A 24538-nucleotide genomic window follows, 5' to 3' on the forward strand; every position below is an offset into this window, starting at 1 on the left:
ATCAAGGTCAGGTATACAAATGAAGTAGCACATACGAGTTTATCTTGTTGGGCAGACTGCATGGACCGTACAGGTCTTTTTCTGCCGTCACTTACTATGTAAGTAGGTCCATATTTTTCAACATAGCTGCATAATTGTGTATTTAATACATTCTAAAGTTCAAACCAGCATGGCTGCTTTACAAAAGCTGGAACTATTTAGAGCTACCTGATACTTGAAAAAGAAAGCCTCTAGCTACAGCTGAAATAACGTGGTTTTACCCTGGTTGCAAATTTACAAACCAAAACTTAGAAATAATTCTCACCAGCTTATTTATAGACTTTTTTTTGGTTAAGAAACTTAATTTCTTTGTTTTTCACAACAGAACTGTTTTTGTTATTTAGAAAAAAAGGAGTATGGAAGAAATTATGTCCTTGCATAAAAAACTAAAAATGAAATAGTGTAAAAGAAAAAGGACAGAAATGAGGACAGAAAATTACCAGGTTAAAGTGCGGTATAATAGGTTTTGCAAAAAGTGTGTAAAAGAACTGGACAATCAATATATTAAAGGGGATAAATTAAGTCTCATGAGTTAGGGTTTTTCAAATTGGGGAACAGACAGCTGAGGGGAGGTATGATAGGTCTTTTAAATCCTAAGTACAGTGAGTAGTGTAAATCAATTTTGTACCTTTCGAAACTAGGAGACAAGCCATGAATTTACACAGTAATATTTTTTTTCCTATTTGTTTAAAAATATGTTGTCAATTAACAGATAGATTAACTCGAACTCGTCAGAGCAAGTGGTAAAAGCAGTTAGCGTTACCCGGGTTTAATTAAGGTTTAGACAAATTCCTGGAGAAGTGGTTCCCAAACCTGGTCCTGGAGGCACCCCAGTCAGTCAGGTTTTCAGGATACTCACAATGAATATTCATGAAAGGTTTGCATACACTGTCTTCACTGCATGCAAATTTATCTCATGAATATTCATTGCGGATATACTGAAAACCTGACTGGCTGGGGTGCCTCCAGGACCAGGTATGGGAACCACTGTCCTGGAAGCAAAGTCTATACACCATTATTAAGGTAGACCTAGGGAAAGGCACTGCTCAGCCCTGGGGGTTAGTAGCATGAAAACTATGTCTACTTTTTGGGAACCTGCCAGTTACTTGCGACTTGACTTTGCCACTGTTGGGAAAGAGAACGCTGGGCTTGTTGGATCTTTGATCTGATCAGGATGGCAATTCTTATTTTCTCATGTCACATTGTTGAGCTTGAGAGCTAAAGACCTTTAGTTAGAGATATTCCCCATACGTACCCTGGAAATCTCAGCTAAGTGTGTATTCATATCCTGGTCGCTCACTTGTACCATTTGACGAATACCTTTGTAATAGCTGCAAAAGAAAAAAAAAATGCTTTGCTATGAAAGCAGCATGTCCTGTGGTTTTACTTGCAGTACAAATCTTTGTCACATTGCTTCTTCTCTCTGTCCTTCTGATCTATTCTTTCAAAAGAAAAAAAATGAGGGAGAAAGAATAGAGGGCAGATAGAAAATTGTATTCCCTTGGGGAACAGGAAAATACTTACTGAACCTGAATGTAACTTGCCTTGAGCTAAGTTCAAATCCAAATCTCTTACTGTCTGGAGAGCGGAGTTGGCAAAAGCTCCTTAAAATAATACCAGTAGATCACAGAATATTCATCAGGTGTTACATAGTGACTATAAAAGCTTGGGCAAGTCTTGACTACTAAACCAAAATGGGGCTTAGAAGGCTTTAGAATATAATTTTACACCAATTTGGACACCAGCATGGATAAAAGGCAGCATTTATGCATTTCACTGAGGAAGAGAGATACCATCATCAGATAGAATGAGAATTTATTTTATATACCCATTCACAGGTTTGGTTCTGTGATGAAAACAGTGGGTTTCTAAGCCTGTGAACCATATTAATTATTTCATGAAGTGTATTTCTCCTCGGTCAGCAGATGGCGATTGTTTTCAGTTTTAAAGCTGTTGCAGAGAAGATTACTTTCTTTTTCAATTTAGCCTTGTAAAAAAGGGAACTTGCAGTACCATTGGCCAGACTACTTTCAAAATTGGTGCCCTGGGCTCTGATTGGCCCTGGAGTTTAAAGCTAGCCAGGAGGTACTAGATTTTCTTTAGTCTCAGCTTGGGGGTACAGAGGAGAAACATCTCTGTCCTGAGACCCTGTTCAAGGCTTGTGAGCAGTTATTTTCTGACACTCCCCAGGTGCTATCCAGGTAGTAACAAAATGTTAGGTAGTTTTAATGTTGATCCCTGTTTTAGTTATCTGTTATTGCTTGCTGTACCTTTTCACCTGGTTTTTCAAATGTTCACTGTTTTACTGTAACAATAAACCTATTAGTTTATTGGCTTTGCTGTACTGGACTAAGAATCCTGGTGGTTTGTGTTTTGGGTCTGTGAGTGCTTTCTAGGAACTGTGGGACCCCTGGGAGTGTGGCCCTAGTGTCCTAGAAATCACTAGGGAATAACTTGTGAGTGGAAGACTCACCCAGATGCAAGTGGAACCTAGTGTGTGGGGTGGACGGTTGGCTAGTATACAGCATGTGCCCAGGTGCAGGTGGGCCTGAGCAGTGCTGGGACAGACCCTCTAGGTGGCTGCGGGGTTAACCCCAGGTGGGTGCTAGGCATTCCATGACAGGGTCTCTTTCATGAATCTACCCCATTGTGTAGAAGTAGGCTTTATGTTTGTTTGTGTCTACTTTGTATACCCCCACATAATTTTCCACGTGTAAACATTTTTCATTCAGAAAACGGTTCATAAAATTGCTCCCATATGTACAAAGGGATAACTATTCAATTTCATGAGCATATTATTTCCTCTGATCATATCTACAAAGAAGTTTCGTATCTCGGTAGCAGAGGAAAATAAACATATATACAAATTTTGAATTAAAGAAAGCAAATGGCTTACTCTTCTACCATCTTCTTGTAGGTGGAGATCTCTTTTGCATAAAGTAACTTGTTGCTAGGAGAATCCTGAAATATAATATGGAAGAAAAACTTTAAATAAACTACTCAATTTGTTGAAATTTGGACTGCACTGTGGATCAAGTTGCTACGGGTAAGCAGTATACTACAGATTCAATTATTGATGGTATTTCATTGTCCATTTCCACATATTATTAACTGCTATGCTATTCCATAACTGTAACCCCTGATGTAGACGATACGCTGAAACACAGCCCCTTATGGATCTTCAATAAAATTTGCCTCCTTCACCACTTCTTATGGCTAACTACACTCCTTTTTCCTGCTTCCCTTTAATCCTGGAAAAACCGAGTCGTGGAGAGGACAAATTTTTCTAGGCAGTAGCGAGACAGATGTGTCAAGAATTTCAGTACTTATGTTTTTTTTTTAGGTCTGTATTCCTTATAAATTTATGTTATTTCCATAGTTTGGAAGAAGAATTTGGGAATGTGGTTAGTTAGGACAGCTGCCTTGTAGAATGCCTGTCCAGCAATATGGCATAGTAACTGCCCTGAGGTCACTGTATATACAGTATTTCTTAAAAAACTTGATTGCTTAGAATAGGCTTCTACTAGTTACTGGTCTTAACATCTGGTGTGTCTTTCAGTCAATATACAGTTGTACAGGTGGGTTTTTAAAAAGCCTGGACAAGGTTTATTTATTTATTGCATTTGTACCCCACATTTTCCCACCTATTTGCAGGCTCAATGTGGCTTACATAGTACCGTCAAAGGCGTTTGCCCAGTCGGTGGATAACAAATACAAAGTTGTAAAGTGATCATATGAGGTATAAGTGAGGGTTGAAATGGATGAAGATTGCATGTTCCAGAATAGATCCATTAATAGCTACTAGCCAGGTAGATTTGGGGAAAACAACCTCTTACTGTCAAGGAGCTGGGAGTGAACAGGGATTGGATTTCATCAACAGGGTCTGCTGGGTACTTTTTCCCAAGCAAACCAGAACATCCAGCCACATCACAATATCTGGCCAACAGAACAAAATCTGCAGCTACATCTAGTGCAAACAGGGCCACTTTAACCCCTTGTATGTGTGTGTGTGGGGAGACCTAGGCAAACATTTTTGGAAGCCTCTCTCCCCTGGTCCAGCAGCATCCTTCTACCTCTCCCTCCCCCAGCCCAGCAGTGCAGTTTCCTAACCCCTCTAACCTGCTAAGTCATTTCCCAATGGGAAAAAAAAATCAGCATAAAGATGTAGAACTGGTGTCTAGATCACACCACGGATGGATCTGCCAGTCCCACCTCTCTATCAGGAAGTCCACATCAGAAGGGGTGGGACTGGCAGAACCATCAGCGGCACAGTCTACAATGGCTCCGCACCTTTCTGTAGCTTTTTTCCTCTCAGGAAGCAGCGGTGCTAAGGAGGGGGGTGGGGAGGAGGAAGCTGCTGGACCATGGGAGAGGGAGGAAGAGAAGGAAGCTACTGGATCGAGTAAGGGACAGGGAGAAAGATATTGGATTGAGCAAGGAGAAGGCATCAAGATGTTGGATTGGAGTGGTCCCTGTGCTCAGGGATGATTTAACCTATGGTCCTCCTCTGTTAAGCTGGGCCTGAGGCAGCTGCCCCTTTTCCCCCGTAGATAAAAACTGCCCTGAGTGCAAATGCATTAAAATTGTGGCTCTCTCTCTTTACAGATGAATTGGTAATGTGTGTTTGTTCTTTGCGGAAGTGACATTAGGAACAAAACTACATCCACAGCAGCGATGTATTATATTGTTTTCAATTGCTTCTGCTACACTCCATAACAGTCACTGGTGGGGTAGGGAGGAACTTGTCAGTCTTGGGCCAGTGCAAATGTTACTTCAGCTTTACCCTCATGAAATCTTTATTTAAACTTGGATACAACTCCTCCTGTCCTAGAGAACAGCTCTCCCTGATCACCCCACCACACAGCAGGTTGCCGACCACTTACTCTGCTTAATTTGTGCTCTGTCCTTGTACACGCATCCATGAAGGTTTGTGCAATAACCGACAAGGATGCATCCACTACTTCATGAACATGGACGTCAAAGATGAAGTGGGGATTCTTCAAAATATTCACCCAAAACCTCAGAGGTAAGCTGCAGAAGGAAGAAATGTGGTGCAGTGCAGTGAAATCCTTCTGTAACCTTAACTTTTGGCCCAAAAGATGTTTTACATCTTTCACAAGCATGGCACATAGATGATACTGACTATGAAGGCTCCTACATCAGTGTTACTAAGTTAAATCATTTGTAAAATTTCACAGTGCCCCTGGGGAGAGAGAGCATAACTTCTGGTCTAAATTCATACTTCTATTTCTATTCATCCCCTCTAGATGAAGATGTTGAACATCACACTTGATTTCTGGTGCCCCCAAAGATCAATCTCACCAACAACTACAGGATGTGCACTGGTAGACTCACCATCACATCACCAAGGATGAAGAAAAGCATTATGGGTGATGGAGTTGCAGCCTACCTGGAAAATGTATCATATTTAATGCACCAGTTCAACCAGCCAATCTAAGAAGTTGCATACAAGTCTGAATGCAAAAAGTTATTACCGTAGTTAGTTCACTAAGCCCAATCTGCTCAGCTCCACAGGTAACCCAAGGCAGACAATCATAAAAAGAAACTCATTCTGAGGGCAACAAATAAACCAGAACCCCCTGGTACAATGTCTCATCGTTATAGTTACTCAAAGCATCATTTTTTTTCTGGCCTGTACCCTTCTTAAGCCCACCTGTTGGTTTTCCAGATGTGAATTGTATCTTCATCCTTGATTTCATGTTTCTCTGCTTGCTCATCGAGAAAGTCAAAGAAATATTTCACAGCAGGTGGCACAACTTGATGGGATGTGAGAACACTCTGAAAAAAGTTATCTACAAATTGTTGAAGGGTGCCCTGTAGAGAAATCAAAATGAGACACACTGAGAAGTGGCCCAGCAGCAGAACATATGAATGAGTAGTGCTTAGTCTCTCCACAGCATTCTGACTTCTCTTTCACAATGCTGTGATATGACAGGATAGAGCAGGGGGTTCTCAAACCAGTCCTCGGGACACACCCAGCCAATCTAGTTTTCAGGATACCCACAGTGAATATGCGTGAGAGATTTGCATACAAATTTTCATCTCATATATATTCATTGTGGACATCTTGAAAACCAGACTGACTTGGTGTATCCCAAGGGCTGGGTTGAGATGAGAACCCCTGAGGTACAGTAATAAGAGAATGGATATGAACAAATAAAAGTTATCAAGTTGTAGTAGCTTGGCTAGGGTCCTGTCCCTTTAACTCAGTGGAAGAGTTCCTTATTTGGGATCAAAGGCTTGCCGGTTTAAATCTTAAAACTCTCTAATTGGAAAAGTAAGTTATCACATAGCAAAAATTGAACAAATGGCCACTTGTGAGAATGCAACAGAGCACTAAACCCATCCTGTCTTATTTGCTTACACTGGTTGCTTGGTCCTGATCCTGACAAAGAGGCAGATGCAGCAACCAAACGTAAAAAAATCTAAATCGGTAAAGTCCCTAACGATTTTAAAATAACGAAACATGCACCAAAAAAAAAAGTCACACATGCTGAGATCGGTATTGAAACGTACAATGTATCAAAGAATCACAATACACATCGTTAATCGGCCCCCAAATCATGCGCAGAGCAGCCAAGCGTTATGTTAGCTGCTCTGCGCATGCCACAAACAGTCAAAACACAGTCAAATCACAAGCACATGGCTCCCAAATCCAAAGGACGTCAGAAAACACATAAAAAAAACCCAGTCTTCCATTCTCTAAACAAACAGATTCATCGCAAGCAGCAAAACAGCGGCTTCAAAATCCCGAGGCTTCTCCGTTCACAGTGGCAGCATTGTTAAAAGCAGTTCTGAGATCCTCGCACCCCAGTCCCACAGAAGCACAAAACAGACAATTTAAACATTTTAGAGGAGGAAATACCTGCTTTGGGTTCTGGAGAGAAGGGGGTCTTCCTAAATTCACTGCCCAAGTCAAACTGCAAGAAGGCACGATCCGGCTCGTCCAGCTTCTAGCAGAGGAGGCGAAAGGTTGTTTCAGCTCTCCACAGCTCGACCCAGTAAACGGCCTTTCCTCCCCCCCCCCCCCCCAATGAGATTGAGAATGCAATGAGACTGAATGCATTTTAAATCCAAAAAGGCGGGCCCAGGAGGAGAGAGACGCTGCGCCCGCCCCTGTCTGACGTCAGTAACCTACGTAGGTTACCGACGTTAGACAGGGGCGGGCGCAGCAGGAGAAAGACGCGCGAGCGAAGGCAGGCATCAATAGCTTTCTTCTTGCCCGTGCAGCGCCTTCGGACAGAGGAGAGAGGCTCTGCACGGGCCCGGTAAGAGGGAGGGGGGCCCGATGGAGGAGGGGAATGGCGGCGACGACCCCAAAAGGGGGCGGGGCACAGGACGAGGATGTCGGGAGGCGGAGCTGAGGTGAGAGAGTAGTGAGGAAGGGAGGGGGGCAGGGGCTACTAGAATTTTGCTTTTTTGGGGTGGGGGGAGCGGCGGAAAGTGGGGAGCAGCGGGGGGGGGGGGGGGGGGGGCAAGGCCGTCCGTACAGGACGCTCCTGATGAGCGCCCTTGCCCCCTCCCGATCCTTTTTTTATTTTTATTTTTTTATGTGTTTTCTGACGTCCTTTGAGCCAATCACAGCGCTTTTAGCTCTGCTAATGCGCTGGGATTGGCTCAAAGTTTGTTTGTTTTTTCACTTAATGATTTTTCCTGGCACAGAGCTGTCCTAACGAGAGGTCCAGACCTCTCGTTAGTTTTCCTGCCTTTTTCCTGCGTAAAGGCAATCGGAAAAGGTTAGTGCATGTCGTTTCAATGGGGTTTTCACACTAATTGTTCATCTCCATTCCGTTTTCGTTAGCTGCTACTGTCGTCGGAAAATAGGCTTAAGTGCATGGAAAGGATAGGAAATTCTTCCCTGAGGGCTCATTTAACGATGAAAAACGTTTAGTGCATCTACCTCAAAGGCAGGAAACTGCTTTCTTGGATAAATTTGTTAATGAAGTGACAATTCCTGACTTAAGCTTCTGAAAACACAAATGTACTTCAGATCTCTGGAGCACTGCCAGCTGTCCTTTTAATCAGCTGTCATACCCAGCTAATAAGAAGCTACTTGTTTCTGAAAAGATGGAACAAATACAGGATGCAAAGCAATAACCATGAAAATCGATATCTGCCACCAGCAGCTCTGATTTATATTAACTGCATGCATTTGCTGCTCTAGTCCAGTAAGACATACGACAAATGACAATTAAAAACTGCAGTACAAAAATAAGGAGAAGAATGAAGGGCAATTATAAAGAAGATCAGCTGAAGAGGTCAATGCTGAGGCTTGCTTTGATTATGTCAACTGATTTGTTCCTTGGATGCTATGAGAAAGAGGTATGCAAGATGGTGATGAGCATGGAGAAGAAGTAAGGCTATCAGGTATTTGCAAGAATAAAGCTGGACACAAAAAGAGAGGTTATCTTGCACTAGGGATGTAGGGGTCCATGGTAGTTGGATATTTTCTTTTATTCCTTTCTTTTAATCAGATAAGTCCCAAGTGATTTTTTTTTTTTTGGAATGGGCAGAGTTTAGAGGCTTTCTACAATGTGGTCTTTCACAGAGCTCAGTTTTATCACCACTGTTTTTTTAATCTGAATCCTATGTTTTTTTTATAATGGCAGGATTTGGACTGCCTTGCCATTTATTTACCAATGGCATTCCTCTATTGTTTAAAGTTGGAAAAGAAGGTGCTGCTTCGTGCTTGTTAGATAGGGATCTGCAGGAACTTTTGCAATGGTTCAATAAAGCCAAGCTAAAACTCAATTTAGAAAAAAACCCATTACGGGCTACACTTAGTAAATGGTGCCCAGAAATATCGGCTCCGATTCCTGCAACTAAAATAAGACACCAGGATTTACACCTGGTGCATACCCTCTCTTCCCCCAATTCTGTAATATTTTTGGGAATGTCCAAGCCCCCCTTTGGGTTGTGCGAGAGAGAATTTAGGTGTGGTGCTTTATAGAACTGCACATAGGCAGTTGCGTGTGCAAATCTAAATTAGTGTCCATTTACACCAATTCTTGATTGTTAGCAGCCAATTACTGAGCGTTAACAGCTCATTAATTTAGTTGCACGCATAAGTCAGGATCATGACTAAATTTGGACAACCTTTATAGCATCAGGAGTTATATATATATATATATATTTTTTCCCCCCAAACATCAGAGGGTCATGATTTCGCCTTCATCTATTGATCCACTAAGTGAGAAATCACTGATTAAAAAAAAAAAAAAAACAAAAAAAAAACTTGAGGGTTTGATTATATAAGGACCTGAACATCAAAGGACAGATCTAGCAAGTTCATTTTAAGTTAACCTGGCTTTTGGAGCATTGTGGTTCGAGGGCTCTGTGTCCTTATAAAACTTTTCCCAACACATGAACCTTTGAGAAGGCTATGTTCCTTCCAACAAGGTCATCTTCGACTATCACATGACATTAAGCTGCAGTCCACTTGTATGCAGATATTCAGGGTGATGGGCCCTAAACTATAGAATAGCATCCTTTTGAAATTACAACAGATGCAATGTTATTTGATGTTCAAAATAGAATTTGAACGCATGGTTTTATTAAAACATTTTAGTTAGAAAATTGATATTAGTATATTTAAGATGTTGGTATGAATGTTCTTTGTTTATAGTTTTAAATGTAACAAATGATGTAAGTATTTTCAGTGGGATGAGGACCATGACAGTAGGGTTTTGTTCGGTATTGATATGTTGAAAGTCACTTTGAGCTGGATGGTAAGGTGAGTACTTAAGTTTACAGCATTTAATGAAAGTAACGTAACTGGTAGTGAATATGGGGAAGCCAACTGAAGATGTGCCAAGGACTCCGGTAGATCAGGTGAGCTGTTGTGCAAGAAGTAGAGCAAGCCAGCAAGGATATTATTTCAATAATTTAGATGGTTAGACGACATGTGGATAGAGTCTGATGAAGGAAATATTAGGCAATGCTAGTGAGTGAAAAATGGATTCTACTAATACTGGTTGTTGAGATTAGAGCTCAGCTTGGATATGGAAAGAGAAAAAGAGAAGAATCAAAAAGGAAGCAGAGACTTGTCAAAGTTAGAAAAAGGGAGAGGAGCAGAATCAATGGAATGCAAGCCATGGACCAAACATCAATACCACACACCTCTAATGGGTTGTTGGACCTTTGGCAGTCTTCAACATAGAGAACATGAATCCTATGCATTGCAAAGCTTACAGAAAGTTGAGTTTACAAAGATTCAGAAGAGCAGAGATTTCTGCTCAGGCTTTGGCTCTACTCTCTTTTGCCTGATGGTGGGAGGTGTAATGCAATCCTGTGATTGACTGGAATTCAGTTCCCATCCAACTGAACATGAACACTTTAATAAAAGCCAACATGCTCCCAAGATATAAAAGCTCATTAAGGTAAAACTATAATGCTCACAAAACATTGCACTAATTTCATTTGTAGGCTTAAACCTCACCTTCACAGAGAGAAGCCTTGTTAGGTAAATCTCCGTTATGGCTTTCGTTCGTTCCTTCTCTTTCATGCTCCCTCTCTTTGATTTACCTTCATCCACTTCATCTGCTGGCCGTGCCAAGTGCCAGATTTTATTTTCATCTTCTAATAAGGCATGTCCTGTGAAAAGCAATAGTGGTAGATTATAGCAGACCATTGACTTTCTTGCCGAAGCATAGATAATAGTCTTCATGCAGTTTTCTGGGTACTTCATTTGTTGGTTTTAAAATTTTGTAATAGATACTGTGCTTTGCCAATGGAGGGCATCTGGCAGAGCTGACCCTTGATGCAGTCACCACTGTTGAAACATGGGACGCATTGAGTCCCATCTCAATAAAGCTGTTGTGGTTCATCAGTTTTTGCCCTGGCCTGTCACCTTTTCCTTGTTTCCTGTTTACTCTTGGATGGATAATTGTGGCCTTCTGCTTTCATTAATTTTATTTTCCACACGTATGGCAACCAGGAGACAGCAAGGCTAGTGGGGTTCTCATGTTCCACCAGCAAAGTAAGATGACATAGCAACAAACTTAGCAAACGCCAATGCTGACCCACCTAAACCCTTGCTCAGCAAACTCCAATGGGAACTTCCCTCAGTTGCTCTTTTGGTGATTTTAATGTCCTCTGTGGCCCTTTCTTGAAAGTCTGGAGATCTCTCCTATGAGTTTCCAAGATAACTACATTCTGTTACATCTTGCATCTCTAAGCTCTTATATGGAGAGAATCTGTTCTGTATTGGAAGACAATCTGAGCACATATCATGCCACTGGTTTCCACTGAACATGCTTCTCATGTCTCTCTGGAGAAGGATACAGACAATGCAATAACTTACTTTCCCCTGCAAATTCCTGGTGATTCTCTTCTTGCTGCTGGTGGATGCCCATTTTCGACAGAATAAGTGTGGCCCCATCTCGCACCTTTAAGGATACAAATACACATGCAAACATATATAGAGAGAAATATTTTTCAGATGTGGCTTTATATAAAATATTTTTCCCCCTGATAATCAGCTGGCGGTGGTGAGCGTTTTGCTGCTTACCACCAGCGTTATTCCTGGATATTCAATGCTGGGCCCTGTCTGGGCTTTGATATTGAATAGCCGGTTAAGTCAATATCAAGCCCTTAACCGCATAAGCCAAACCGCTTAAAGATAGGACTTTCTGATTTAAACAGTTTACTTATGCTGCGAAGGGTTGAATACTGACACTTAATCCAAATCTGCCCCTGAGAACACCTACAAGTTAGCCGCTTTTAAATTCGGTGCTAACCGGTCATTTTCAGCAGTGATAACCGGTTAAGTGCCACTGATAATGATCGGATAGTCGCAAACAAGTGATTTAACTGGTCATTGGCCATTTCCAGCAGGTTAAATCATTTTGAATATTGGCTGGTTTATATATAACTAGCCGTTCAGCCCGTAAAAACGGGCTAGTATAGGAGGGGGGAGGTTCAAAGGCCCCCCACCCCGCCGCCGAGTTCGCCGCTGCCGCTCCCCCTCCGAGTTCGTCCCCCCCCCCCGGAGCCGTTGCCACCCACCTTCCACCCGGTCGGGCCCTTGCTCCGCTATTGAAACAGCGAGGGCACGCAGCACACGGCTCTACTGCTGAGCTGCCATGGCCTTCCTTCTTCTCTGCCTGTGTCCCGCCCTAGTGTGACGTAACGTAGTCGAGGGCGGGACACAGGCAGAGAAGAAGGAAGGCCGACGGCAGCTCAGCAGAGCTGTGTGCTGCGTGCCCTCGCTGTTTCAATAGCGGAGCGAGGGCCCGACCGGGTGGAAGGAGGTGGCGGCGGCGACTCCGGGTGGGGGGAGCGTTAGCGACGGCTGTGTCCCTCACAAATGCGCAGTAGAGACCCTCTGTGTTCCGCTCTCATCATCACGTATTGACGCGGGGGCGGGGCAGAGAGTGTCTCTACTGCGCATTTGCGAGTGAGTACGACACTCGCCATTTATATATATTGATAGTAACTTGAGCATCATGGGCAAAAGAAACAAAGAACTAAATGCAAACTCTAAAATGACCATACAGTAAATGTTAATGAATTGGGCCCTCTTGTCTGATACTTAGGGCTCTGTTTACTAAGACACACTAGCATTTTTAGTGCTTGCCTAAAATTAGCATACGCTAAACGTTAGAGACAGCCATATATTCCTATGGGTGTCTTTAGCGTAAATCTCACCAGTTAAGGACACATTACTATCCCAGAGTTAACTTACACTAGCCATTATAGAAGCAGCACTTTTTCCATGTGTCAAGTTGTTTTCTTATACATGAGTGGAGGAGTAGCCTACTGGTTAGTGCAGCGGGCTTTGATCCTGGTGAACTCGGTTTGATTCGCACTGCAGCTCCTTGTGACTCTGGGCAAGTTACTTAACCCTCCAATGCCCCAGGTACAGAATAAGTACCTGTATATAATATCTAAACCGCTTTGAAAGTAACCACAGAAAGGTGGTACATCAAATACCATTCCCATCCCTTTTCCAACTGTATTAAGGCAGGGAATTTCCAGGTAAGAGTTCTTAAGGACCAAATACCTGACAAACTGCAGTTCACTGGACTGGATCTAAAAATCTAACTCACATTATAGTGCATCAGGGTGTTGTAGCGTTTCCAGCGGCCATCTCTCTGAGATGTTAAATCCAAGTCGGACAAAATCTGTGCAGTGGATCCCGGCCGCCATTCTGCAAAAGGAAGGGAAGATACAGCTGACAAAGCCCTGCAGATAAAGAGATGAAAGACGCCACAGGTGCTGCCTGGCCTTTCGTCTTCCAAATTAAATTTGCTTAACACTTCTTTTTACACAGACAGAAAGGCTTGTGAAGTGTTAATTAGGTGTTTCCCTGCCAATGTGCCCATGAAGAGATTACATGAACAAATTTTCAAGTCATCTTCAGTGAATGTTAAATAGCTTAAAAAATGTAAAACTATACATAAGCATAAAAACAGACTGACAAGGGCATGCAATTATAGTGCAACATTACAGTTATAAGCAAGATAAAAATGTACGTGCTTACATTTTGTTATCTAGTGCATGGATTTCAGCATGCTAATATACACCAGTGAAATAAAAAAAGCAAATACTCTTCCAGCTGCACAGCTTTTCATTACAGTGTTTGCTTAGTTTAATATTTTTACTTTCTAATGATCTTTATTGATAGCTGTTCTGCATGGAAACTGCCAAATTATGAAATCCTTGACTAGGGTTGTCGAACGCCACGTCATGAGAGGCAGCCAAACTCACTCCTGGATTTAACCCACTGCCCACCCATGAAATTGTCTAAGAAAGGGCAATCCCTGGGCAGATTCTGCCTGTCTCTTATGCCAAGGCATTTGCTGGCAAATCTACTCTCTATATCGATTACAGCGGCTTCTTTAATCAGTCTTTTATGCTTTTAGCTCAAGGAATGAAATCGTGAAACTATTTTCTTACTGAGTTGCCCTTTGCAAAGGATCATCAATATTGCATGCCGTGAGGAAAAACTGATTTTACAATGATGATGCTAAAATATAAGTATTTAATCTCTCTCAAACATTCAAATTCTAACCTTATTAATAAATGCTTTCAGGCATGGAATACTCTCCTGCCAGTCCGCAGCAGGAGAGTAGAGATGGCAGTGCATGAGATGACCCAGTCAGTCCCACTATTTAACTCCATGCATGCCAAGCCTCTCCCCCACCCTCCAGCGTTAAAAAGAGAAGACAGCCTCTCATGAGTGTATGAAATGAGATCAAGATCAACCTGACTATTGTAACTGAACAAAACACACACAAATCCACCTACCTAGAGCCACAGTGTCGGCTTTAGGCCGCTGAGAATAAGGAAGGTTTCTGTAGACTTGGTCAATGACTTTCTCTTTTACTTGAGTTATAGTGTCACAGCTGAGTACTTTTACTGGTACAGATTCTAACCCTTCTTCCTGGACAATTACACTTACAGTCTGTAGAAGCAAAAACCATAAAGTACTATTTAAATACAGCAGCAGCGACCATTCTCTCAATATCATTTCCAATTAACTGTAAAGTTGTTACTGTCTCCACCCCTAGCTCTCTCACCTCTTTTTACTGAGGTGTAATGGTATATGCAAGGCAGTTCATGGCTTAGATGAGTGTTATTTAAACCCAGTCTAACTGTGCTGTTTCTTCACTGATTCAATGAATCAAGATAACTCTTGAAAGTTTGTCAAAGATATAACTTTGTCCAATAGAAAATGACATCACCTATAACTTTTTTTTTGGCTCTTATTGCCACAACAGTCACAATTATTTGCCCCTGACATGCTTACAACCCAACATACAATTTATTTAAGTACTTTGTGTAGGATGAGAGCTGTTAAGGTCAGAAGTAACCAGGTACAAGCTCTTCTTTCTGACTCAGTCAATATATCAAGCCTGATTCCTCCTAAAAGGATGCAAATTGCATTGGATATTCCCTCTCATGGGGGGGGGGGGGGGGGGGGGGGGAATCGAGGTTCAAGGGAAAAACAAACCTAAAAATATTTGGATAATTATAATATGTTCATACAAAGTTCCATTTATTAACTTTTTCTTTGATCAGCTATTTGCATATAGGTCTTGGGATCCAAGTGATGGATTTCAAAGTACAATACAGTACAATGGATTCACACATCACATACTGGCTATAACTATTTAATTACAGAACTGTCAACATAAGGTTAATATTAATTAATTTTCACGACTTAAATGCTAATAAAGAAATGAAAACAGAATATACATTCTCCTCACTATACCAACTGGACTCTTTCTTGGTTCTTCCTTACCCCTCCTCAACATTGATGATCATTTCCTTGATATGCTGCCTGCTGAAAAGCCATCATTAATTTTTTCAAACATTTTTATTATTTAAGATTTTCAATTACATCAAATCACAATTTCAATAGCAAGGAAAACATTCAGCAATATCAAATAATTAGGCAAAATATATCAAAGCACTCGAAGATATACATTTCCACACATAACTGAAAAAAAAAAAAATGAGGGCTCCAAGAAAAGAAAATAGGATATAAACATTAAGGAAAAAGTTTCAACTAATACAACTTGAAGAAGCCTGGCTCTCCACTAACCTATATAGAGCCAAGAAACAAACTTAATTACCAGATACTACTTACGATGGGTCTTTTACAACGCCCTAGTATCCCCAACAAGGATAGATCTCTATTTTCTATAAAATTCTGAAATTGTAGGGGACCAAAAAAATATATATATCTATGAGCATCACAAGTCACAATACATGTACATGGAAATCAATAAGACCTGCATTCCAAGGTTGTGTGCCTCTTGGGCACCAACCAGGAATTTCTTCCTTCTACCTTGTGTTGTCTTACTTAAATCAGGAAAAACCCACAATTTCTGACCAAGAAATAAAGCAGTACAATTATGGCAGTACAAAGTAAATATTCTGTCCTTATCTTGCTCAAAAACAAATGCTACTAATAAAGTAGCTCTGTTAGTCTCATCACCAGATCTCTCAAGGATGGCTGACACCTCAAGACTATCATCAGAGACATTCTTTCACCACCCCTTGCCTTGATCTAACTGGCAAGAAATAACATTTAGCAACAGGAGGGTATAGCTCAGGCAGGATCTTTAATATCTTCACAAAGTACTTTTTCAAAGTGTCCCTAGGTACTTTAGGGAAGTTTACAAATCTCAACTTGTTCTTCAAGACCTCAATCTTACATTTGAAGACAGTCTATTTTGCAGAAATGTAGTGATTAAATCATCATGCAGTTTCAAAGTTTGTTCCATCTTCTTCACCTTCCAAGAAAGTATTCTAACTTTCTCCTCTTGCTGGGTTTTATCTAATTCTAATTTATTTGCAGCTGCAGCATGTTCAGCTGAATTCTTAGAAACAGAGTTTCAACCAAACTAAAGCAGAACAAATGATGTCCAAAGTCACCACCCGGGGTTTAGCCAGCATGATTTTAGGGCTGTTATTCAGTGCAGAATCACTGGAAGGTTGAGCTTGCATCCTAGGCCCAACAGATGATAAACACAGTTCAAGCCTCTGGCTCCCAATGGACATTAAGGGGCAGATGCACTAAAGCTAAATGAGCCTTTAATGACTCTCCAACGAGGAAAATTTGATCCGTTGCATGCATCAAAGGGCTTTTACCGAGGAAGCCAGCAGCTAACGAAAACGGAATGGAGATGAGCAATTAGTGTGAAAACCCCATTGAAACGACATGCACTAACCTTTTCCGATTGCCTTTACGCAGGAAAAAGGCAGGAAATCTAACGAGAGGTCTGGACCACTCGTTAGGACAGCTCTGTGCCAGGAAAAATCATTAAGTAAAAAAATAAACAAACTTTGAGCCAATCCCAGCGCATTAGCAGAGCTAAAAGCGCTGTGATTGGTCCAAAGGACGTCAGAAAAACATAAATAAATAAAAATAAAAAAAAGGATCGGGAGGGGGCAAGGGCGCTCATCAGGAGCGTCCTGTACGGACGGCCTTGCCCCCCCCCCCCGCTGCTCCCCCCCACCGAAAAAGCAAAATTCAAGCAGCCCCTGCCCCCTCCCTTCCTCACTACTCTCTCACCTCAGCTCCGCCTCCCGACATCCTCCGTCCTGTGCCCCGCCCCCTTTTGGGGTCGTCGCCGCCATTCCCCTCCTCCATCGGGCCCCCCTCCCTCTTACCGTTCCCGTGCAGCGCCTCTCTCCTCTGTCCGAAGGCGCTGCACGGGCAAGAAGACAGCTGATGCCTGCCTTCGCCCAGCTTCGATGGCGCGTCTTTCTCCTGCTGGGCCCACCCGTCTGACGTCAGTAACCTACGTAGGTTACTGACGTCAGACAGAGCCTCCTGTGCTAGCGGTTCTATGGCTGGAGATGCCTTACTACTGGGAGACACGGCAAAAGATGCAACACATCAGGGGGATTAGAAGGCTCTCATGGGTAGCTCCAAACCTTCCCTCTGTGTTTCAGAGCCATTTCAAGAGGTAAAAGTTTTCAGTAAAAATATAAGGCAAAAACTCAAGAGTGGGACCCTTGCAGCCCACAGGCTGCTCCAGGCAGCAGCCATCTTGGATCCTGCCTATTTAATTTATATAGTATGGAGCACATACATATAATGGCGTAGCATAAAGAAGTTGAAACTGCGCCATTCACGGTCAAGCTTTTTAGATGCTAGAGGAACTAACAAAAAATGGAAGATGTATTTAGAGCCATTTTGTTGGCACTTGGCAGCCAGAGAACTCCAAATGCAAGGCATGAGCTCAAAGATTTACCATCACTGTTCCAGACTATAAGCCTTATCCCCCTTGATTTCTAAGGGTAATAGGACACATTCAGATGCTGCACACACTCCTGAAATTATGGGCCATGTTGCAGCAACTGAACATAACTCTCCCACTTTTATAATGCAATTAATGGATTTGTTTATTCTAGTATGACAAAAGATAAATGGAGCTGGCATACCACCATGAAATCTTAACAAGAGCATAATAAGTCTGACATTAAAAAAAGAATTAAAGAAACAGCTAAAACGATAAAAGGCTGACGAGTGCTTGCATAGTTGGGGAAGCTCTTACCAGTGGCATGTACTCCACATCATCACCAAGCAGTCCTGTATCATTCAGCGTGTATTTGGCTTTTATTTGCACAGAATCCACTGGCCCCTTTTCCACCTGATGCTTGATTGCCTTGAACAGCTTGTAGAAAGGTTCACCGGCAGTATCCTGTGCTCAAAGAAACACAAAGGCTAAAGAGGTTAGGGTTCTTCAGCTTGGAAGAGAGAAAGCTGGGGGGGGGGGGGGGGGGGAATATGATTGAGGTCTATAAAATCCTGAATGGTGTAGAACGAGTAGAAGTGAATCAGTTTTTCACTCTTTCAAAAAGTACGAAGACCAGGGGATACGCGATGAAATTATATGGAAATACTTTTAAAAATAATAGGAGGAAATATTTTTTTCACTCAAAGAATAGTTAAGCTCTGGAACTCGCTGCTAGAGGATGTAGTAATAGCGGTTAGCGTATCTGGATTTAAACATAGTAACATAGTAGATGACGGCAGAAAATGACCTGCACGGTCCATCCAGTCTGCCCAACAAGATAACTCATAGGTGCTAATTTTGTGTATACCCTACTTTAATTTGTACCTGTGTTCTTCAGGGCACAGACCGTATAAGTCTGCCCAGCACTATCCCCGCCTCCCAACCACCAGCCCCGCCTCACACCACCGGCTCTGGCACAGACCGTATAAGTCTGCCCAGCACTATCCCCACCTCCCAACCACCAGCCCCGCCTCCCGATCTTGACTAAGCTCCTGGGGATCCATGCCTTCTGCACAGGATTCCTTTATGCTTATACCACGCATGTTTGGACAAGTTCCTGGAGGAAAAGACCATAGTCCGTTATTGAGATGGACAAAGGGGAAGCCACTGCTTGCCCTGGGATTGGTAGCTTGGAATGTGGCTACTAATTGGATTTCTGCCAGGTACTTGTGACCTGGATTGGCCACTGTTGGAAGAAGGATACTGGGCTAGATGAACCACTGGTATGACCCAGTATGGCTATTCTTATGTAGCTGCTAAGAGCCCATCAGCAACTGCTTGCATTCAACCTACCTGGCTCAGAGTTCTTCTCCCACAGGGCTTCCATGTGGGAAAGAATAGAGCTGGCAAATGTGGGTGGCTGGGCTGCCTTTTTTCTAGAAACTAAACCCTCTCCCTATTTAAGGATGGTTCTCTATGCTGAGCATCAGATTCAATTTAACCCCGCCTATAACCAACTACCTTTAACCTTTTCAGTCACAGCTTTGCTTTCATTAACGTAAAGCCCAATTTGTTGTAAATCTTGTCTGCACAAGATCTCAACTAGATTTTAAACTCTAAGGAGTAGAAACTAGTTGTATAAGCAATTTGAGCTCATGCAGGCGCTTATCAAATTATTCTGTGTATATTTGCATAAAAGCAGGTGCACACTTTTACAAGATATATAAATGGGCATTTCTGAGAGCAGAGAATGCCAGATATGGGATGAGATCAGTGCATCATGTGTATTTTACGAAATACATCCATTCGTGCCAATTCCAACGGACACACACAAGCACAAGTACTCCAGTCTTGGAGTAGGTATATTTCTGTGTGGGAGGTTTTGGATACCTTTTAATATAACAACTGCTGGATTCTAAAGATGATGGGGAATCAATGTTGTAAAGAGAGCAAAGGGGCGATGTAGTTCGAATATCTCACATTATAGATCAGTTTTATTGCTGTCTCTCAATTCTAATTTCTATGATGTTTCTATGTTTGTTTATTTATTTATTAGGATTTATTTACCACCTTTTTGAAGGAATTCACTCAAGGCGGTGTTCAGTAAGTATAAGAAACATAGGTAATAAAATATTACAGCAGTAAAAATATTCAAATGCAAAGTATGGCATAGTATGCTACATTAACACAATAAGCCATTGTAATACACAGCATAGGGTGTAAGAAAAGATGGAACATATAGCTATATAAGATAGAGTAACAAGAGTAAGAAATAAGGGACTAATTTAAAGAAAGTTGCAAATGAGGTCAGAAAGGTGACTGATGTAAAGGGTTACCTTTGAAAGCTAAATCAAGAAATATATTGTTAGTCCAATAAAAAAAAAAGGTATCATCTAATTTTATGTTATGTTTTGTGTCATTCCTATGTATTTCCTTTAAATGTGGACCAACATGGCTGCCACACCATTTTACTAAAATATGTTCTATCTAAAATGGGGCTGCACATAATACACCAATAACACATTTGAAAAAAACAACAACACAGGGTTAGAATGGTTTCCCCTCAGGTCAGAGCTGCATCCAAATGAACTGCATCAAGATAAAAAGGGCCCTCAGAGTCTGAAACCCACTCACGGAAATGTGTTAACTTCCGCACTGCTGCACTTTACAGTTCAGGCTTCCAATCACTGGTCCCATAGGTCCTCCCAGTCACTTTTTATCCAATGTAAATCCTCTGTTTTCTGGATTGTCTTTCATGTGCTACACAAATTCTGACTTGACTTCTCCCCAAACTTAAATGCCCAATTAATCCTTGGACTGCTGTTGGTGTTTTCACATTTCTGTGAACAGTAACCTAACCTAAAGGCACTATGATTATTAATCATTTTGAAAGTCTCAACTGCTCCCCAGTGCTTTTAACTGTATAGCTGCAATTACAGAATTAAACTAGCAGCTGGATCTCTCAGGCAGGCTGCAAGAACAATGAAGACGAAGTCCTGGCAGAGGGACAGGTGCTCGCGTAAGCAGGTCTGACTGCCAGGCCACACAAAGGACCTAGGACGTTGTATGTCTGGGCAGTACCTTTGCGGTTAGATATGCGAAGGAGAGGCACTGGGATATGCTCATTAAACAAAGATGATAATGCACCAAGTAGGAGAAGAGGTGAAGTCTTTCTTACCGGTAATAAATAGGAATATAAAATGATACCTTTTTTTTTATTGGACTAAATACATTTTAGTGGCAATCCTGTAAGTGGGCACTTCCATTTAGGTGCCTCAATGCTGTATGGTTAAGGGCTTACTTTATGATGACATCTGGGCACCTGGATTCCATTATAGAAGTGTAACCTGGTATCGGTATGCTTAACATTTATATGCTCACAAGTTACAGAGGCTGTATAGCTGGTCTAACTGAACTTGCATAAATGTGGCAAGGGAGTGCATAGCTTATAGTATCCTGAACACTGAATGAATAGGTGACAGCTCTGCCCATGACTTTCCCATGCTTTATCTATGTGAACACCTCCCTTTGCACTTACACATTTTGGGCAGGATTTGGTATATGGCGCTGAAAAAAAAAAACAGGTGCTGAACTGTTTTCTATAAAAGGGCACATCTGGATGGGCGCTCTTTAGAATAGGGTGTAGAGATAGAATCCACGACTAACTTTGGGTATGAGCGTTAACACAAACTGAAACCAGGTATAAATCAAGGTGCACAAGTTGGGCACGGATCACCCGAATTCTATAAAACTGCGCACATTTTAAGAGAATGCCTCTGACCCACTCATGTTCCTCCCATCGTTATGTCCCCTTTCCAGATCTGTGCAGAAACACTTAGGCGCTATTCTATAACAGGGTTCCATAGGTGTAGTTCTGAGTGGATCTGCTGTTCTTGAGCTATTTTGGCGCCTTGTTCCATGACAGAATAATGCATAACCTAGGCGCCATATATAGAATTCCCAAGTTTATGACCTATGTACCCTTACAGAATTGCACTTAATCACTTTGCTCTGCATGTAAATACACTCTTACATGCAGAAGCACTAGTATTCTGTACATTTACATGTGCAAGTGGTGTGTAAATGTGGGCGCCCCGTTACAGAATTGCCTGTCACTTGACTGAACGCCCTCACTCGCGAATAATCTTCCTCCAGAGCTTAGATCCATCTCCCTCCGGGCCTACATTTAAAATGGCACTCAAGACCTGACTTTTTAGGTAAGCATTTGAAGCGATCATTTCCTGACTTTGAAATATACTTTTATTGATCTTTTACCGCTTTTTAATTCTCTCTTTTCCTTTTTACCTCCACCTTTTGTGTTGTTATTTCTGTTTAATTAATAATTATGTCATAGGTCTGATTTGTTGTGCTATGCATACCCTTTCCATATTGTATATTGTCATTGTTTATATATTTGTTTTTATGTTCACCTGATTACATTTTATTGCATACTGCCCTAGTATCCTGGAATCATTTGGCGGTATAATGAATAAATAAAACAGGTTTCAAAGGCCAGAACCTTCTTCCTCCAATCAGAACAACACGAACAGAAGAGGACAATATCAGAAGACCGTCATCTTTTGTTCATATTGACTCAACTTGAAGGTAGTTCTGGACTTTGAGAGCTAGTCAAAAAATGTATTAAGTTAGTCCAACAAGAAAGGTATCATCTTATTGTCTGTTTTTTTTGTGTTTGTTTCTATTTATTCCTTTTAAAGTGGTTTAACAATGCACCACACTATTTATCTTACTTACAGTCATGCTTTATTACTGAGCAGCTGGAATACATTCTGAGAGCCAGAGTAATTATGCTTAGTTATTTTTGTTCATGCTGATGTTTTGATGTTGACAAAAGCACCATAAAGAAGGTAACAACTGATAAATAGGGAGAAAGAGTCCTCATAAGATTATGGCAACACTTTTGAATTTATGACCGTGTTGTTCCACACTTTGACTCCACTCTCACTCATTGGTCCAAAAGATCTCCCTTAATCAAGTGCAAATAGTGTACTGTGTGATCAATTTTATGTCAATTTCAAAAAGATTTTTTTTTTAACTGTTACTATTCTTAATGATTACTATTCTCAATGCTGCTACTAACTGTACAGCCACTATGTATCTAGTTGAACCAAAAGTGAACACTTAGTTTATCAACTTATTAAAAAAAAAAGTCCCAACAGGGCCAACGTTTCACCCATTGGGCTTCTTCAGGAGATATCATTATGTGCTCAATATCGTGGCTTCCGCACTGAACTAAAAAATGGCGCTAACAGTACACAGAAGTTAGGTATGAAGTGCGATGACAAACATATGTACTAGTATGCAAATTCAGTGTAGACATTATGAGGTGGAGTTTGGGTGCCTGCATGGTGGTGTCACGATTTATGCACACAAATCTGTGTGATCATGCATACTGTATTCATTTATACCATGGTGTAAATGTGCATGGGTTCATTTGATCTATAATTTCTGCAGAATTTCTGCTACCATTTTAATAAAGACACATAGGTGTCTTCTTTATAAGTTAGCTTATAAGTAGAGACCTTTTTGCTTTTTACACCAACTTTTTATAAAATTATCCTCTACATGGCTATAATTTATGGACCTGTTAGTCAAAGGATTATGCGCCTAACTTTAAGAGTTATGTTCCTAAATCGACTTCTCTGAAAATTTACTACAGCTAAGTGTCTAAATTTATGCTCAAACTTTCACTACATTTAAAAATGGGAGAATAAAAGTAGGTTGCAACAGGAGCAGATTTAGGACAGGGAAAAGAAGTAAAGACGTTGGCACTGATTTTTAGCACTAGGTTCAAAAAACTAACCAAAATAGCAGGCCTAAATTTATAAGCATAAATTTTAAGCTCAGTATTTTGTGGAAAGTGGGGGGGTGGGGGGGGGGGGGGGGTGGCTAGACGCCTTTTGCCCTAACAACCCAAGTTATAGGAGCTGAAAATGTTCAGCTACTAGCCATATAAATTATGGATAACTCTGGCCACAGTCATTTACAGTGGGGGAAATAAGTATTTGATCCCTTGCTGATTTTGTAAGTTTGCCCACTGACAAAGACATGAGCAGCCCATAATTGAAGGGTAGGTTATTGGTAACAGTGAGAGATAGCACATCACAAATTAAATCCGGAAAATCACATTGTGGAAAGTATATGAATTTATTTGCATTCTGCAGAGGGAAATAAGTATTTGATCCCCCACCAACCAGTAAGAGATCTGGCCCCTACAGACCAGGTAGATGCTCCAAATCAACTCGTTACCTGCATGACAGACAGCTGTCGGCAATGGTCACCTGTATGAAAGACACCTGTCCACAGACTCAGTGAATCAGTCAGACTCTAACCTCTACAAAATGGCCAAGAGCAAGGAGCTGTCTAAGGATGTCAGGGACAAGATCATACACCTGCACAAGGCTGGAATGGGCTACAAAACCATCAGTAAGACGCTGGGCGAGAAGGAGACAACTGTTGGTGCCATAGTAAGAAAATGGAAGAAGTACAAAATGACTGTCAATCGACAAAGATCTGGGGCTCCACGCAAAATCTCACCTCGTGGGGTATCCTTGATCATGAGGAAGGTTAGATATCAGCCTACAACTACAAGGGGGGAACTTGTCAATGATCTCAAGGCAGCTGGGACCACTGTCACCACGAAAACCATTGGTAACACATTACGACATAACGGATTGCAATCCTGCAGTGCCCGCAAGGTCCCCCTGCTCCGGAAGGCACATGTGACGGCCCGTCTGAAGTTTGCCAGTGAACACCTGGAT

The 24538-nt window shown here is 41.6% G+C and overlaps 1 protein-coding gene across 1 annotated transcript in view; it reads right to left on the reverse strand.

Annotated features, from left to right (window-relative positions):
* Positions 1-24538, reverse strand: part of PLXNB2 (plexin B2) — a 519469-nt gene that overhangs the window by 17773 nt on the left and 477158 nt on the right. The window contains exons 28-36 of the mRNA XM_030217169.1: positions 18075-18221; positions 14311-14467; positions 13110-13210; positions 11363-11447; positions 10499-10653; positions 5714-5874; positions 4923-5070; positions 2936-3000; positions 1295-1370 (exon numbers count right to left, since the gene is read on the reverse strand). Of these exons, the coding sequence (XP_030073029.1) occupies positions 1295-1370; positions 2936-3000; positions 4923-5070; positions 5714-5874; positions 10499-10653; positions 11363-11447; positions 13110-13210; positions 14311-14467; positions 18075-18221 (1095 nt within the window). The remainder of the gene's footprint in view (positions 1-1294; positions 1371-2935; positions 3001-4922; positions 5071-5713; positions 5875-10498; positions 10654-11362; positions 11448-13109; positions 13211-14310; positions 14468-18074; positions 18222-24538) is intronic.

This window comes from Microcaecilia unicolor, chromosome 10 (genome assembly GCF_901765095.1).
Source record: "Microcaecilia unicolor chromosome 10, aMicUni1.1, whole genome shotgun sequence".
Lineage (NCBI taxonomy): Eukaryota > Metazoa > Chordata > Amphibia > Gymnophiona > Siphonopidae > Microcaecilia > Microcaecilia unicolor.